Raw genomic sequence first — 18,244 nt, 5'->3', positions numbered from 1 at the left:
TGCTGCGAGCAGCACGGTGTCTACTGCGAGCAGCACGGTGTCTGCTGCGAGCAGCGCGGTGTCTGCTGCGAGCAGCGCGATGTCTGCTGCGAGCAGCACGATGTCTGCTGCGAGCAGCACGATGTCTGCTGCGAGCAGCACGGTGTCTACTGCGAGCAGCACGGTGTCTGCTGCGAGCAGCGCGGTGTCTGCTGCGAGCAGCACGGTGTCTACTGCGAGCAGCACGGTGTCTGCTACGAGCAGCGCGATGTCTGCTACGAGCAGCACGGTGTCTGATACGAGCAGCACGGTGTCTGCTGCGAGCAGCACGATGTCTGCTGCGAGCAGCACGGTGTCTGCTGCGAGCAGCACGGTGTCTGCTGCGAGCAGCGCGATGTCTGCTGCGAGCAGCACGGTGTCTGTTGCGAGCAGCACGGTGTCTGTTGCGAGCAGCACGGTGTCTGCTGCGAGCAGCACGGTGTCTGTTGCGAGCAGCACGGTGTCTGCTACGAGCAGCACGGTGTCTGTTGCGAGCAGCACGATGTCTGCTACGAGCAGCACGGTGTCTGTTGCGAGCAGCACGGTGTCTGCTACGAGCAGCACGGTGTCTGTTGCGAGCAGCACGGTGTCTGCTACGAGCAGCACGGTGTCTGCTGCGAGCAGCACGATGTCTGTTGCGAGCAGCACGATGTCTGCTGCGAGCAGCACGGTGTCTGCTCCGAGCAGCACGATGTCTGCTGCGAGCAGCGCGATGTCTGCTACGAGCAGCACGATGTCTGCTGCGAGCAGCGCGATGTCTGCTACGAGCAGCACGATGTCTGCTACGAGCAGCGCGATGTCTGCTACGAGCAGCGCGATGTCTGCTACGAGCAGCGCGGTGTCTGCTGCGAGCAGCGCGATGTCTGCTACGAGCAGCACGATGTCTGCTGCGAGCAGCACGGTGTCTGCTACGAGCAGCGCGATGTCTGCTACGAGCAGCACGGTGTCTGCTGCGAGCAGCGCGATGTCTGCTACGAGCAGCACGATGTCTGCTCCGAGCAGCACGGTGTCTGCTGCGAGCAGCACGGTGTCTGCTACGAGCAGCACGATGTCTGCTGCGAGCAGCACGGTGTCTGCTCCGAGCAGCACGATGTCTGCTGCGAGCAGCACGATGTCTGTTGCGAGCAGCGCGATGTCTGCTACGAGCAGCGCGATGTCTGCTACGAGCAGCACGATGTCTGCTACGAGCAGCACGATGTCTGCTACGAGCAGCGCGATGTCTGCTACGAGCAGCGCGATGTCTGCTACGAGCAGCGCGATGTCTGCTGCGAGCAGCACGGTGTCTGCTGCGAGCAGCACGATGTCTGCTACGAGCAGCACGGTGTCTGCTGCGAGCAGCACGGTGTCTACTGCGAGCAGCACGATGTCTGCTGCGAGCAGCACGGTGTCTGTTGCGAGCAGCACGGTGTCTGCTGCGAGCAGCACGATGTCTGCTACGAGCAGCGCGGTGTCTGCTGCGAGCAGCACGATGTCTGCTACGAGCAGCACGGTGTCTGCTGCGAGCAGCACGATGTCTGCTACGAGCAGCACGGTGTCTGCTGCGAGCAGCGCGGTGTCTGCTGCGAGCAGCACGGTGTCTGCTACGAGCAGCACGGTGTCTGCTGCGAGCAGCACGATGTCTGCTGCGAGCAGCGCGATGTCTGCTGCGAGCAGCGCGATGTCTGCTACGAGCAGCACGGTGTCTGCTGCGAGCAGCACGGTGTCTGCTACGAGCAGCACGGTGTCTGCTGCGAGCAGCACGATGTCTGCTACGAGCAGCACGGTGTCTGCTGCGAGCAGCACGGTGTCTGCTGCGAGCAGCACGGTGTCTGCTACGAGCAGCACGGTGTCTGCTGCGAGCAGCACGATGTCTGCTACGAGCAGCACGGTGTCTGCTGCGAGCAGCACGGTGTCTGCTACGAGCAGCACGGTGTCTACTGCGAGCAGCACGATGTCTGCTGCGAGCAGCACGATGTCTGCTGCGAGCAGCACGATGTCTGCTACGAGCAGCACGGTGTCTGCTGCGAGCAGCACGGTGTCTACTGCGAGCAGCACGATGTCTGCTGCGAGCAGCACGGTGTCTACTGCGAGCAGCACGATGTCTGCTGCGAGCAGCACGGTGTCTGTTGCGAGCAGCACGGTGTCTGCTGCGAGCAGCACGATGTCTGCTACGAGCAGCGCGGTGTCTGTTGCGAGCAGCACGGTGTCTGCTACGAGCAGCACGATGTCTGCTGCGAGCAGCGCGATGTCTGCTGCGAGCAGCACGATGTCTGCTGCGAGCAGCGCGATGTCTGCTGCGAGCAGCACGGTGTCTGCTGCGAGCAGCACGATGTCTGCTGCGAGCAGCACGGTGTCTGTTGCGAGCAGCACGGTGTCTGCTGCGAGCAGCACGATGTCTGCTACGAGCAGCGCGGTGTCTGCTGCGAGCAGCACGATGTCTGCTACGAGCAGCACGGTGTCTGCTGCGAGCAGCACGGTGTCTACTGCGAGCAGCGCGGTGTCTGCTGCGAGCAGCACGATGTCTGCTGCGAGCAGCACGGTGTCTACTGCGAGCAGCACGGTGTCTGCTACGAGCAGCGCGATGTCTGCTGCGAGCAGCACGGTGTCTGCTGCGAGCAGCACGGTGTCTGCTGCGAGCAGCACGATGTCTGCTACGAGCAGCGCGGTGTCTGCTGCGAGCAGCACGGTGTCTACTGCGAGCAGCGCGGTGTCTGCTGCGAGCAGCACGATGTCTGCTGCGAGCAGCACGGTGTCTGCTGCGAGCAGCACGGTGTCTACTGCGAGCAGCACGATGTCTGCTGCGAGCAGCGCGATGTCTGCTGCGAGCAGCACGATGTCTGCTACGAGCAGCACGGTGTCTGCTGCGAGCAGCACGGTGTCTACTGCGAGCAGCACGATGTCTGCTGCGAGCAGCACGGTGTCTGTTGCGAGCAGCACGGTGTCTGCTGCGAGCAGCACGATGTCTGCTACGAGCAGCGCGGTGTCTGCTGCGAGCAGCACGATGTCTGCTACGAGCAGCACGGTGTCTGCTGCGAGCAGCACGGTGTCTGCTACGAGCAGCACGATGTCTGCTCCGTACTGCTTGCAGCAGACATCGCAGCTGTCGCGATTTTACTCTTATGCGGCGACGGAAGCTCATTTCATGCTAATCTCTCTCCCTAATCTCTCTTTCCACAATCTCCCCCATTAACACAACTGACGTGCTTGCGTCCGGGGATGGAATTCCTTTCCAGCTCAGACCGCTTGCTTGCCCATTGCCACATAAATAACCTCTTGTTGTAGCTGCTCTCTCGCTGGTTCAGCTGTTCCACTGCTGGATTATTTTTTTCTTCCGCCTAAGGACGACCGCTTGTGTTGCAATCGAAACGTTGTGATGTATTGTTTTTTTTTATTTTATTTCTACCTATGTGACTTTACCAAAAGAACCAAAGAGTATGGAATCCTGCAGTCACGAAAGCTTCAAATCAAGAGTGAATAATTTAACTGTTTAATGAGGGTAGGACATTTTGGATTGTTCTATTGCAACGGTGCATATGATCACATGTGATTGTTGTACAGTATCAAACGTTCTCACAAAGACATTATAACCATGATTTTGAATACATAAATCCAGGTCAAATGTACTTACGTCGGCATGAAAATGATGTTTCTGTCCATATTAGATTTTGATTCCAATAATTAATTGGTGAACAAATCACTTTCAAGGCAGAGTCTTTTTCTGAGATATCTTTATATCCCTCGGCACATTTAAACTCCACATAATCGTGCATGAAGAACCTTTTCCCAGTAGGAAATCCCAGCACATATTCGATTCTTGAATCTTGATAATTGTGCGTAGGAAAAGGTGGACATAGCTCTGCCAACAAACACATTCATAGAACGAGTACAGAACCGTTTAGAAAACACCTCGTATTTGTAAGACAGCTCTGCCCTGGAATGAGGACCCAACCTGTAGAACAGGAATATTTTCAATAGAGTTGGTAATTTAGTTTAAATGTGTATTTTGGTGCATTCTTCAAGTAATATCGGTGTGGCTGTTCCAACCAGAGGTGTCCGCATACAAACAGGAAATTAAGTTGCGTGATTTTGTGACCCTTTGGTTGCGCAACTGATGGCTCACACGTGGATCCACAATCAGGAGCGTCCTGGAACAGCAATAAAGCCAGTGGGTAATGACTAATCTATGCGATTACTAATGTCCTGTATTTGACGTCCTTCACACACATATCTTACATACATAAGATATATACATACACATAGCACTTGCATATATACTCACACATATAAACCGTCTCGTTATTAAAGCAAGACAAAAGTTACAATTTATAAATGAAAATGTAAAAAAATACTTACTCTCACACTTAAAGGTGTTCAACAATGGGAACCAGTCAGCTTTGTCTTCATATTGTGTGCATGTAGTGGATAACATAACTTGTTTTTTATCTGCAAAACCTGTTTTGCAAGTAAACTGCAACTGGTTACCCATGACGAAGTATTCTCTTTCGTATCCCTCGTTAGAATTTGCATTTTCGATTTGTTCTTTTTTGCAAACAGCTGTTCGGCAAGAAAAAAGCACAAGCAAACATAATTGTCAATATGTACAATTATGTGCGATTATGTGGGTACCAACAACATATTTTTCATGTTTGCAGATTATATGCAACATTTTTTCACGTTTTTACCCAGGAAAGCCTTACAGTCTCAAGATGTTTTCAGGACGGTCCGGCGAAGTATTACTAGTAATAATAATTAAATTTAATAGATCATCATTCATGCTAATTGCATCTCACAACGCTGTACATAGTTATATCCATACCCACATTAAAGGCTAAATCATCTTTATAACAATTATTGAATAAAGGAAAAATCCTCAGAAAATATTAACTAATAAACAAATGAAGAAATAGTATAAAAAGAAAAGGTATAAAAAACAAGTTTCACAACTGAGTTATTGAAAATTGTGTATGGCAGTAAAATCGTGTATGGCACAACTGAGTTATTGAAAATTGTGTATGGCACAAAGGTCTGTCTGAGATGCTCACACCAGCAAGCGCAATCAGTCCACCAAGTGACATCCGAGAGCACAACTACAACTTCTCATACAAGCCAGGAAACCTTCACAGAGTGCCAAAAAGTGATGACTAACTTAGACCAATGTAAAATCACATTTTGGACATTAAATAACATTTAATGTCCAAAATGTGATTTTACATTTATCATCATATGCCCTACCGAATAAAAAAGGCCTTTCATTCTGATTTGAATAATATGATGGAGTTGATTTGAGGGTATTCCATATTCCAGGGGCTGCGCATGAGAAAGCTCGTCCAGCGATGGTTTTAAGTTTTATATTTGGGTTGGAGAGCAGATCTATAAAAGATTAACGGAGAACCCGGGTAGGGGAGAAAAACTAAAATCAGAAGGGGGAAAAAGGCAGGCAACCTTAAAGGTGATTTTGAACTGAATAGGTAGCCAGTAGAGGGATGGCAAAATGGGGGAAATATGATGACCCTTACAGATATCAGAACTCTTGCAGCTGCGTATTGAACATATCGGACCACGTTGGAGAGACAAAGGAACACCAATTAACAGAGAATTGCAGTTAGTCTTAGCTTGGAAGTTACAAATGCATGAATTATTGTTTCTGCAGCTGTTTCGGAGAGTGTTTCAAATGCGAGATATGTTTGCGGAGAAGTAAGCAGGCTTGCACATGATGGAAAACGTGAGAAGAAAAGGAGAGGTTAAAAGGAGTAGAGGGAATTTCAGTAACTTTTCATGTCGTTTTTCAGCATTGAGATGTTTGGGATTCACACCAGTTATACATTGTATGTTTTATGAGTTATGCAACATGTATGTATATATGTACATGGAACTTCTTTAGCACCGTACGTAGCCTACCATGTTTGGTGTATTTATGTTATGTGCTTGTGTGTGCTACATTTGTTGGTAGAGTGGGAAGCACATCTGCTATTCATCTCAGTCAATTATCCCATGACACCTGCATCTGCACAGCGAGGATTCTACACCTCACGTGGCCTCAAAGTGCTCCTCGCCCACCACCTCTGTGTAAATCTACAAAACGTCTCGGTTTCAGAAAGGCTATTTCTGGTTTCCAAAAGAATTTGCAAAAATTTGGACTTTGTCCCGGTTTTAAAGTCTCTAACCTCATGGTGGATTCATAGATGCAGGCAAATGGGAACAACACCGCACCTCAAGCAGTGGGTGTGGTGGGTAGAAGAGTGGGTGGAGTCTATGAGAAGTAAGGCGGGGCCAACGTCACAAAACTTTGCACGAACAATGCTCTAAGTACCATATTGTCAAGAACCCCAACTCAAAAGAGATCTGAATGTGTGGCCATATTATTGTTTAGACTACCAGCTCAAAAGAGTAAATAGTGTGCCAGGTCCTGAAAGCGTGGCTGTACTTGAAATCTCTCTATTGAGTTGGTAGTCAAGACAAGGCTGACAGCATTGTAGTGTACAGGGTATGGAATGTGGTGGTTGCATGACATGCATGCAGGGCACGATGAGAGTCATGCATTCCTACTGTTTCTGAGCAGCACTTCCATTGCGTGCAGTTTTTCTGTTTCCAGTCTTCAACACATTTTTCTATTTTTATAAGGTTTCTCATCATTTACAGGAAGAGTGGGATTTTAATTAGAGACTGATCTATGCCATTGCGATGTGGAATTTCCACCACTGGTTCAACGCCATGAACAATGGTCGTTTTCGTATAGCGACATAATTAATGGCTTTCTGTAAAATATATGTGAATATATAAATGTAGCATTTTTTATAACCCGTTGGGACTGACGAAGGAGATTAGAAACTCGAATAAGTGTTGAAAACGGTACTTACGCTCACAAATTGGAGGTTCGGACCACAACTTTGATTGTAAACATGTAATGGTTGTTGATCCCTTCAAGACGTAATTTGTTTCGCATTGATACACGACTTTATCATTCATGATATATTCTTTTTTAATGCCTTCCATTGCTTGGCCATTTTTAACGAGAGGAGGTCTTGGGCACTTTATATCTGTTGGAATTTGAAGATGCACACATGTAATATTAACTTTAACACGTAGGCAATATCATACATAATGCAGTTTTTTTGGGTTAGGTTGCATTAATGTATAAATTTGTAATTAAACCCACCACCACCCGACACAGGCAATTAGTAAGGATTGTCATATAAACAGAGCATGCCAAGTCGTTACTAGTACAGCACACCGGTGTATTGGAGAGCCAAACCACAACATTTACAATCCGAGTACGAAGTTTCACCAGAAATTACAACTAGCCTCATCAGGCGACAGCCAGATTTGTGGAGAAGTCCACCTGTTTTGGTCCTTAAATAGAGGCGTAGATGTGATGACAACACTTGTGAGCCCTTCTTGCGTGAAGTCGGGGGGGGGGGGGAGTGAATAAATCAAAATACATTGTGCATACGCATTATGTGAGCCCACTGATCATGTACTTCCTGTCCATTGGGTGTACTTAAATAGCCGTACCAATGGTAATCCCTTGAAGTATGGTGGCCTGTATTAGGCATGCATTTAAACAATGTATTAATTGATGATTCGCTTCCACGCAGTACTAAGTCGATAGCTATCCGAACAGTTAAAATTTGTTTTATTTCTTACAATTTCGATAGATTATTTCATTAGTCTTGGCCAGTAGTAACTAGTTTTGCACAGAACTTCAATATTTAATATTTCTTTGGTGTTATTTTAGTCTCGTGCTGATCATTCATCATGTTTACCCAACATAGAATTTGCCACAAGTGCAATGATTCCGGTACACACCTTATGTTGATAGGTTCGGTAATACATATTTTGTACCAGATATTAATTTCTTTATTTTATGTACCATGCCAAATCTGACTCTGATGTTTTGTTTTTTCAAACATCTGGCTAGTTTATCAGCTACTCCCGCAACGTATGGTATTTTAATAGTTTTAATTACTTGGGCAGTTTCAATGCTCGTGTTATTTGATTTGTTTTTGACGTTCAATGCCCTGTTTATTTGTGCATAATTGTAACCATTTAATTGCAGCGCTTCTTTAACTTGTTTAATTTTGCTTCTCAGACTATAACCATCTGACACTTTCTTAGCCCGATGATTCAGCGTAGACCCCCGGAGTATCAGAATATTTACACTGGACAAATCCGATGAACTATAAAGCTCTTTTCACAGATGTCCAGTAGGAGCAGGTCAAAACGTTACAACAACAAACAATAAAAAAACACGATATGACTGCAAAGCATAGAAAAGGTAAGCAAATAACTAAAAAATCTAATAAAACTGAACTATTTTTATTTTAGCTATTAGCTTTTTCAGAAATGACCTGGTCACAAATTATAGCTCAACGAAGTGGTTTATCATGTAGTAATTTATAGCAGCGAAATTATCTAAATAATCTAAACGCATGTTTCTAAATGTGGAGGGAAACCGGAGGACCTGGAAACACAATCCATGCGACCACGAGGAGAACCTGCAAACTCCAAATATACAGATGTCACTGTCAGGATCGAACCCCTAACCTCCTGCATAACAGGCGAGCAAAAAAACATCGCACCACCGTGGCAGCCCTTAAATAAAAAAAGTAGAAAGTTCAAATTTCATAAGTACTCCAATTCCCAAACTTGGGAAAGGCAGTGAAACAACAGCAAAAAGAGTCCCAGATCACGTCAGGAAAACACAGTTCCTCAATAAAATTGTACATTAAAATTTAACTATCAATACATGGGTCAGGATAAAAAATTCAAATTACATTTGCAAATGCAGCTGTGTCCAGCACATCGTAAATATTCCTTCAAGAATGTTTTGAAGGAATATTTACGATGTACAGGGGGAAACAACCATTGTGATACAACGGTAAAGGTTTCTTTTGGTGTGACAAAGGGGTTAATGAATTAGTGAAGTATAGCACAGATTTGCCATTAAGGATTTTATGGATAAACAGGGGAAAAAATAGATGGGTAAAATCACATAACAACATCGGCCCCGACTGGCAGACGATACCAGCCTGTTAAATGGCTCGGAAACCAAATGTGTTTACGAAACTAAACTTAAGAACTTGGCTGCCCCTCTACAGCTCACCTTTACAAGCGGGAGCACTGTCGCTCCAGACCCCCTTCTCATTGCATCGTCTATTTTTGTTCCCGATGAGAGAGAACCCTTGGTTGCAGTGGTATGTCACGATCGAATCATAATCCAATTCAGATGGAAAGGAAACTCTTCCGTTTTCCACTTCTTCGGGAGTGTCGCATTTTACGGCTGCAAAACAAACATACATAAACATACATTAAAACATTTCCCAATCGTACTACGTAACTCCGCTTATCGGTGACCCTGTCACCCCTGACCTCTGTTATCCACGGCAGCCAAAGGGTTGGCAGAAACTCCCCTTATCCGAGGCCCTATTCTTCTTGTGACTCGTAACTATCCGTCGTTTTTCCCAACCTGCATTGCGGAACAGCTCACCATTATCCATGAATGTTTAATGCAGCAAATGCATAAATTTTGGAGTAGATTTGCGGTCAATAGGATCCATGATGTTCATCAGCAACATAAGGCACAGTCTTTCTGTCCTGTGCAACTTTTAATATGCATAGGGGGAGAGGTGCAGTGTGATTTTTCACACATCGTTATTATCTCGGCAATTTGGAATCAATTCCTGGCCATGCAAACTAGTGGCAAGTGGTATCTGAACATTTTCTAGGCCTTGCCAATGTTGGGTCTGCTTTAACTAAACACCTTCTGTGCTGTGTGAATGTCAACACCGAGGAGACGAACGTGTGGTGATGGCAAAACCTTCCACTGTGTGACACCTCTACGTGGTATGAGGATAGAGGGCATCTAAGTCATTGTCCGTGAACGTGTGTAGGCATGTGTGAGGATAGAATGCCATGTATCTGTAACAGTATGGGGGATAGGGCCATAGGTGCTCACCAACAGCACTTGCCCTAACAGTCGGTAAAGGATATATGGGGGAGCTTTGTCTTTGGGGTAAAATAATTAACAAAGCACTTCTCCATAACTACTGCCTCGCAACTGCCAAGTTCTTTGCTCAAGGGCTGGTCCATGGCTCAAGCTCTATGAATTAAATGTGATGCCACTCCTCCCTGTTTTACTCACAACACCTCACCCCGTGCTATGGTTCTTGTGCCATAACTAGGGGATGATAATTTAGGTGCTTTTTCCTTGCCTTCCTCATCAATGCTTGTAGGTGACACCATCAATGGATGCAGTTGGAATGTCATACCGAGGATGGTTTCCCATATATTTTCGAATACTGCACCTTGTAGGTGTTTGCGTGACTATATTATCAGCTCATGGGGTGCGGCAATCGGTCAGGTGGGGCCCCAATATTTGATAAGTCTTGCACGGTCGCACCGAGCCGACATATCGTGGCTCCTCTAGCCCAATTACATTATGACCCTCACCGTCTCGAACATTTAACGCTGTAGGGGCGCTCCGTCTTTGCAAAATGTAGCCACTGCAGCTCTCTCGTACGTCTTTGCAATATAATTGACGCATTTCGAACGAAATTGAGATTTATGTCCAATGTTCGTTTACTCAAGTTACTGTCATTCAAAGCAAATTACGTTTAATTGCATTACGTTTGTTTAAGTAAAAAAAAAACGATTACTTTTAATACTAAACTGTTGAAAACATATATCATGATGGTTGTACAGGGAGCCCCAACTCGTAGCTTTATCCACCAGGGGGGCGAAGGCAACCCCTGCCCCCAAGCGCGTTCTGCTGCTGCTGCTGCTCGTAGGCAATGCATATGCATGAGCTCCCACCTGGTTTTGATAAAGGGATGTGAAATTGACTTACGCTCGCACACTGGGACTTCATGGGACCACGTTCCATCGGCTTGGCACGTTCTGTAATCTTGCTTCCCAGCGATGACGTACCTATTAATGAAAACGTTTTTAGACAACCCTAAAAATCTACAATTTGAACGGTAAAGCCCAGAGAATTGCAACAACCAACCGGGGTCTTAAATTTTGAGTTAAAGCTTTCGTGACTGCAGGGATTCATATTCTTGGTTCTTTGAGTAAAGTCACGTAGAAGGGAAACAATAAAATAATAAAAATATAAAACAATACAATTCTCATGACGTTTCGACTGCAACACAAACAATCATCATCAGGTGTGAAAACCACACAAAAAGCGATTGCTATTGTTTCCAAACTACGTGTGAAAACCACACCTGATGATGATTGCTTGTGTTGCAGTCGAAACGTCGTGAGAATTTTATTGTTTTATATTTTTATTAATGTATTGTTTCCCTTCTACGTGACTTTACCGAAAGAACCAAGAATATCAACCGGGGTCTGTTCCATTACCAAAAACGTATAAAGTAACATTTGAGTCTAAACATGAGTTAATGTGACACTTGTCTTTCCTTCATTGTCCATGCATGTAATTATTTTAATTTACAAACAATCATTATCTACAGTGCAAAGTGAATTTGCCAATAGTTATATTTATGTGTGGGCTTTCATTCACACCATTGGCCATATTGCAACTTTATCCTGAAGATGTTTGACAAAAACAAAACTAATTCTTAAAAAAAAGTAAATTGGAAACTCACGACGAGTACCTTAGTACGTTTGAAAGAGAATATATTTTTTTGGGAGGAAAAAAAGATGAATGTCATATAAGGCATATCTGGAATATTAACATAAAACATATTAAGTGTGTGTGTATAAAACATAAATAGTATACTACTCAAGCTTTCTGCTCATTGTGAATACTTTCCGTTGTGGATATTGGTAGCTTTTGCCACGATAGGTAGCATCGACTAACTGCCATGGCTTATTTAACATAATACTTGCATAGAAAATTAAGGAAAGATAACAGTTACATCAACTAATGGGATTTCTTCACAAACTTTTACAGCACTAATGCATACGTTTGGACTCAAATTTTACTTTACATATTTTTAGTAATTGTTTTTTTACCCTTTTATCTGGCAACAAAACTGACACCTTTTTTACAAGGAGTCATGTTTGCATTGACCACAATACCTGCGGTCGGAATGCAAACAAAAAACATAACTCTGATAATGTATGCACTGTCCTTGAAATTGATTGGTCCACACCCGAGACAGCTTTCCTTAGAGCCTAGTCTCACATGGTGTTGGACCAGATGACGCCAAAAGGCGCACAACTCAAAGACAATGCACCATCAGAGTATGAGAGCTCGGAGTAAGCATTTACACCATTGGAACCTCCTTTGCCAGTAGCAATATATAATTGGATTTTTAGCCTTTACTTTACATATTTTACTTTACATACTTTTTTTGTAATGGAACAGACCCTGGAAGTTTGTTTGTTGCAATTCTCTTGGCTTTTTCATGCAACACCCCATAATCAGAAATAACAGCTCCAGAAAAAACTGATGCCAGAAAACGCCATCTGCATAATTACACGTCCAATTACAGCAGATTGTTGGTACCAGTTAACGTGTGTGCAAGGAGTCAATAGTTTCATTTAAATTCGCCAGGAAAACAGGAATGAGGACACCGGTAACTCTGCATTAATATGCACATTCCAGAGGAGTGGCGCAACACCTCCGTCTCCATTTGTAGCACTCACGGACTTATTTTACAGACACATTTGGGCGTGCGTAATATAATCTGGTTGGTATGTGCGTGTGTGCACGACCAGATTTGTATAACCTTAATGGCACCGGGGGACAAGTTTGGTGTGCGTCTTACTTTCCCAAGCGTCTTATAATCTGGAACATGTGTGTCCCATGAATGTATTTACATCCACCCTTTCCTTTGAAAGTGGGGTTCATCACCGAGCAATAGATTACACCACCCAGATAGCTGTAGAGAGTGTGAATGCATTCACATTATAGTATTGTTTTTTTTTCAAATTGTGCACCCCTACTGATCTTTAATAAACCACGAGCTCTAAATAAGTGTGTACATACCCATCGTTGCAAACAAATCTCACGTCCATTCCAAAGGTGAACGCTTCACCATCCCAGTAACCATGTTCACTCTCTCCGGGGAATCCACAGTTTTTGGCTGCAATATAAACAGATGATTTTTTTACAGAAATTAGTTCATGGTAGTGTTTTCAAAGATTGTGAGTCTATTGCCTTCTCCAAGTCTGACATTAACAACCGCAGTTTGCCACCAAGTGGCAGTGACGTCACCACGGCACTTATGCCATGTTAGGTGCACTTTGAGGCCACGTGAAGTTTCGAAGTCTCGCTGGAAGGTCATGGAAGAGACGCAGTTGCCATGAGCTGAGATGACTGACAGATGCACCAAACGGTACATAACGATTGAGAGTCATGAATTCCCATTAATTTATTTTGTTGCATGTGTATCTTTGCCATTTCAGAAGAACGTACGACGTTTTAAGTGTAATAGCTGAGCAACGCAGGCAAGTGATTTGGAGGCAACGGTTGGTGAATCGTGCAAATATGTGAAACACCCAAATCCGTTGAGCTGTGGTGGCCAGTGGATGGCAGTATAGCAAATGGAATAGTGAAGCTGTGGCCCTTGAGATCGTTCAATTCATGTCAAAAGTTAACACATTCGTGAAGAAACAGGAGGATGTATCCACAAATTTGGCTGTCGCCTGATGCTAGTTGTAATTACTGGCAACACGTCATACTCAGATTGTAAATTTGGTGGATTTACTCTCCGACACCTTGATATTTACGCGATCTAACCCCAAAAAACCTATATTATGGATTGCATTTGTTAATCACTTACCGAAAAGAAAATAATGTTATGTTTCTTACAATGGCCCTTTTTAATAGTGCTCACTTAGAAGACAGAATCTGAGTGAATAATAGTCAGGAGACCTCACTATATACCATGGTACCCTGATGCAAATTTAATTCTAGATTTGAAGTTTTCGTGACTGCAGGGATCCATACTCTTTGGTTCTTTCGGTAAAGTCACGTATAAAATATAAAATAGATTAAATAACGACGTTTCGATTGCAGCACAAGCAATCATCATCAGGTGTGAAAACTACAGCAACAATTTTTTTTGCTGAAGTGGGAGAGATGCTGTGGTAAGTGGTTATATAAGGAAGAGAGGGGGAGGAGCCAGGGAGGGGGAGAGTAGGGTGAGGGTAGCGTTGCGTGGAATGCTATTGGACGGGGGGGGGGGGGAAGTGGGCGGGGCTGTAAAGGTGCAGAAAACCAATGCCACTGCAGCAAAGCCAATGAAAGACAACAAAGCAACAGTAGCAGTACTGATAAACGCTGGGGATGCAATTAACTCGGCAGAATAGACTAGTGCTCGATAAATATGATGGAACAACCATAGATAGTTAACGTTTTACCTGGTTAATAACATCCTTCCAATGATTACTCAATTTGTATCCATCTTCTGAGTTGAAGTTATGTCTATGTTTATGTATCTAGATGGCTTAATGGACAGACCTTTGATAGTAGCCAGAAGGTTTGCAGAGCACCTTGGTCTCGGAAAAAAACAATATCATGAGAGCCATAAAGATGGCACTCCACTTCGACCCATTGTTTCCACTATCAACTCACCTACCTACAAGCTGACCCGTTTCATGTCTGATACTTTGCTTCCATTCACTGGTAAGACTGCCTCAGCAGTACATAACTCAGCTCACTTGGTCTCTCTAATCAAGGGCATTTCACTATCCCCAGATGATGTTCTCGTCAGCTTTGATGTTGTTTCTCTGTTCACCAAGGTTCATGTGTCTGACACCTTAGCAATAATTGAAGATTTACTCCAACATGGACTGAACCCTGATGTCCCTACCGTGGTTAGGCACTGCTTTACCAACACTTACTTCACCTGAAATGGTACTTTCTACAAACAAAATGAAGGTACCCCTATGGGTTCCCCCTTATCACCAGTGATCGCGAATGTTTTAATGGAGAAATTTGAAACTGATGCCATCCAGACATCCACCCTACGTCCTTCTTTGTCATTTGGCCACATGGCCTGCCAGCACTGAACCAATTTCTCAACCACATTAATTCCATACACCCATCTATCAAATTCACCATGGAAGTGGAGAAGGATGGCAAACTACCATTCCTTGATGTTTTGTTTGAGAAGAGACCTGATGGCTCTCTGGGACTTTATGTCTACAGGAAAGCCACCCACACAGATTCTTACCTGAAACCTGATTCCCACCACCATCCGGCACAGGAGAATTCCCTCATCAAAACACTACACCACAGGGCCCACTGCATTTCTGACCAACACCACCTAGCCAGTGAACTGGAACACGTACACCAGGCCCTTAAGATGAATAGATATTTGGAGCATATTATCCGAAAAGCTGTTTCTCCAACCATGGAGAAACAACCACCACGTTACCATACATAGCAGGCGTTACCAAAAAGATTTCCAAAATCTTAAACAAACACAAGATCCAGGTCTGATTCAGTACAGTACACAAAATCCGTGATCTAATCCCATCTGTGAAGGATGTCGTTCCTGACTTGCAATACCCTGGAGTCAACAAACTATATTGCATCTGTGGTGATTGTTACATTGGGGAAACGAAACGACATGTCTCTGACCGTATCCGCGAACACAAGTCAGATTTGAAACACAGCAGAACTAATACCTCCGCCGTGGCCGACCATTGCTATAACGCTGTGGGCTCTCATGATATTGTTTCTTCCGAGACAAAGGTGCTCTGCAAACCTTCTGGCTACTATCAAAGGTTTGTCCATGAAGCCATCCAGATACATAAACATAGACATAACTTCAACCGAGAATATGGATACAAATTGAGCAATCATTGGAAGGATGTTATTAACCAGGTAAAACGTTAACTGTCTATGGTTGTTCCATCGTATTTACCGGGCACTAGTCTATTCTGCGGAGTTAACTGCATCCCCAGCGTTTGACAGTACTGCTACTGTTGCTTTGTTGTCTTTCATTGGATTTGCTGCAGTAGCATTGGTTTTCTGCACCTTTATAGCCCCACCAACTTTCCCCCCCCCCCCCCCACACTCCTTTATTGCCTTGGCCGTGTGTTTTGGGTCATTGCCCTGCTGGAATACCCATCCACGACCCATTTTCAATGCCCTGGCTGAGGGAAGGAGGTTCTCACCCAAGATTTGACGGTACATGGGCCCGTCCATCATCCCTTTGATGTGGTGAAGTTGCCCTGTCCCCTTAGTAAAAAAACACCCCCAAAGCATAATGTTTACACCTCCATGTTTGACGGTGGGGATGGTGTTCTTGGGGTCATAGGCAGCATTCCTCCTCCAAACACGGCGAGGTGAGTTGATGCCAAAGAGCTCCATTTTGGTCTCATCTGACCACAACACATTCACCCAGTTGTCCTCTGAATCGTTCAGATGTTCATTGGCAAACTTCAAACGGGCATGTATATGTGCTTTCTTGAGCAGGGGGACCTTGCGGGTGCTGCAGGATTTCAGTCCTTCACGGCGTAGTGTGTTACCAATTGTTTTCTTGGTGACTATGGTCCCAGCTGCCTTGAGATTATTGACAAGATCCTCCCGTGTAGTTCTGGGCTGATTCCTCACCGTTCTCATGATCATTGCAAATCCACGAGGTGAGATCTTGCATGAAGCCCCAGGCCGATGGAGATTGAAAGTTCTTTTGTGTTTCTCCATTTGCGAATAATCGCACCAACTGTTGTCACCTTCTCACCAAGCTGCTTAGCAATGGTCTTGTAGCCCATTCCAGCCTTGTGTAGGTCTACAATCTTGTCCCTGACATCCTTGAAGAGCTCTTTGGTCTTGGCCATGGTGGAGAGTTTGGAATCTGATTGATTGATTGCTTCTGTGGACAGGTGTCTTTTATGCAGGTAACAAGCTGAGATTAGGAGCACTCCCTTTAAGAGTGTGCTCCTAATCTCAGCTCGTTACCTATACAAAAGGCACCTGAGAGCCTGTAATCTTTTTGATTGAGATGGGGTCAAATAATTATTTCCCTCATTAAAATGCAAATCAATTTATTACATTTTGACATACGTTTTTCTGAATTTTGTTGTTGTTATTCTATCTCTCACTGTTCAAATAAACCTACCATTAAAATTATAGACTGATAATTTATTTGTCAGTGGGCAAACATACAAAATCAGCAGGGGATCAAATACTTTTTTCCCTCAATGTATGTAGTCAGCGTCGTGTAGTAGTTACATAGAAGTCACCCAGTTGTAAATTAGTCAACCTGTGTCCATTTGATAACCTGTCATCGAGTCGGGTGGACTGTATTATATATAATAAATATATAACTTAAGACAGCGTCTCTGAGCGCTACATTACAAATGCAACATAATACATGTACATTGCTTTATATGACATATGACATAGAAACAGAGATATTGACAAAGATAAATTTAAAAAATATTTACTAGGTAAGGCCCATTTAGCTATATAGCTCTTTTTCAGAAGCTACCTGTCCATAAATGATAGTCCAATGAAGTGGGCGATCACGTGGTAATGTATAGTAGTCAAATACTCTGGGAGGACCCAGAGAAAAATCCACCCCGCCACGGGGAGAGCATGCAAACTCCATATATATGTACAGGCGTCAGGGTCAGGATCGAACCCACGACCTCCTACATACCAGGCGAGGGATTTAACATCTTACCGCCGCGTGTACCATAAGATAATGCAACAAAGGCTCAAAAGTGCACAAAGAGGCACGGAGAGATGCATGGTTGAAATTATATTATGACAGAAAAGAGTAACACGTAGATCAGAAATCATGCGCAGATTAAAGATGTAACATTGTTTAGAAAAGTAAGCGGGATTGGGCAGGACATGTTGCTATGATGGATCATGGCCGGTGATTCTCAAGACTAATGTGGGAATGGCAACCAAAGGATCAAACGCACCAAACAAAATGTCCGCCCAGATGTCGAGTAAACAAATCAGCCGAGTGCTCAGGTGCTTCGTACAGTATTACATCGTTATTCGTGAATTTACTAGCCACAATTTTCGCTATCCATGAATTGCATCTGGAACTCTACACAACTGCATCGAGAGAAAGTGATGAGATCAAGTGATGAGATAAAGTGATCATATAATTATGTATTTAATAGCTTATCTGTGTTTATGCAAGGTGATTCATTAAAACGATATTTATTTTCGTAGACCATATCATTATCTGTGAAATTTGCTATTCACGAGCACTTCTGAAACGTATCCGTCACGAATAACGAGGCAATACTTTAGATTGTTACATCATAGGACCATAGGAGATGGCTACCCCCTTGGTAAGGCATT

The 18,244-nt window shown here is 44.5% G+C and overlaps 1 protein-coding gene across 5 annotated transcripts in view; it reads right to left on the bottom strand.

The window, feature by feature from the left end:
* The window catches only part of LOC116952723 (complement factor H-like), an 88,875-nt gene that overhangs the window by 62,485 nt on the left and 8,146 nt on the right, over nt 1-18,244 (bottom strand). For 4 of the 5 annotated variants that reach the window (XM_032972330.2, XM_032972328.2, XM_076074468.1 and 1 more), the window contains exons 5-10: nt 12,956-13,052; nt 10,844-10,923; nt 9,101-9,277; nt 6,855-7,034; nt 4,351-4,551; nt 3,626-3,853 (exon numbers count right to left, since the gene is read on the bottom strand). In XM_032972330.2, the coding sequence (XP_032828221.2) occupies nt 3,626-3,853; nt 4,351-4,551; nt 6,855-7,034; nt 9,101-9,277; nt 10,844-10,923; nt 12,956-13,052 (963 nt within the window). The remainder of the gene's footprint in view (nt 1-3,625; nt 3,854-4,350; nt 4,552-6,854; nt 7,035-9,100; nt 9,278-10,843; nt 10,924-12,955; nt 13,053-18,244) is intronic. The other variant, XM_076074470.1, reaches the window with a different exon arrangement.

Source organism: Petromyzon marinus, chromosome 48 (genome assembly GCF_048934315.1).
Source record: "Petromyzon marinus isolate PM22_M1 ecotype Great Lakes invasive population chromosome 48, UKy_Petmar_22M1.pri1.0, whole genome shotgun sequence".
Classification (NCBI taxonomy): Eukaryota; Metazoa; Chordata; class Hyperoartia; order Petromyzontiformes; family Petromyzontidae; genus Petromyzon; species Petromyzon marinus.
Note: the sequence above shows the minus strand (reverse complement) of the source record. Positions and strands in the feature narration are given on the sequence as shown.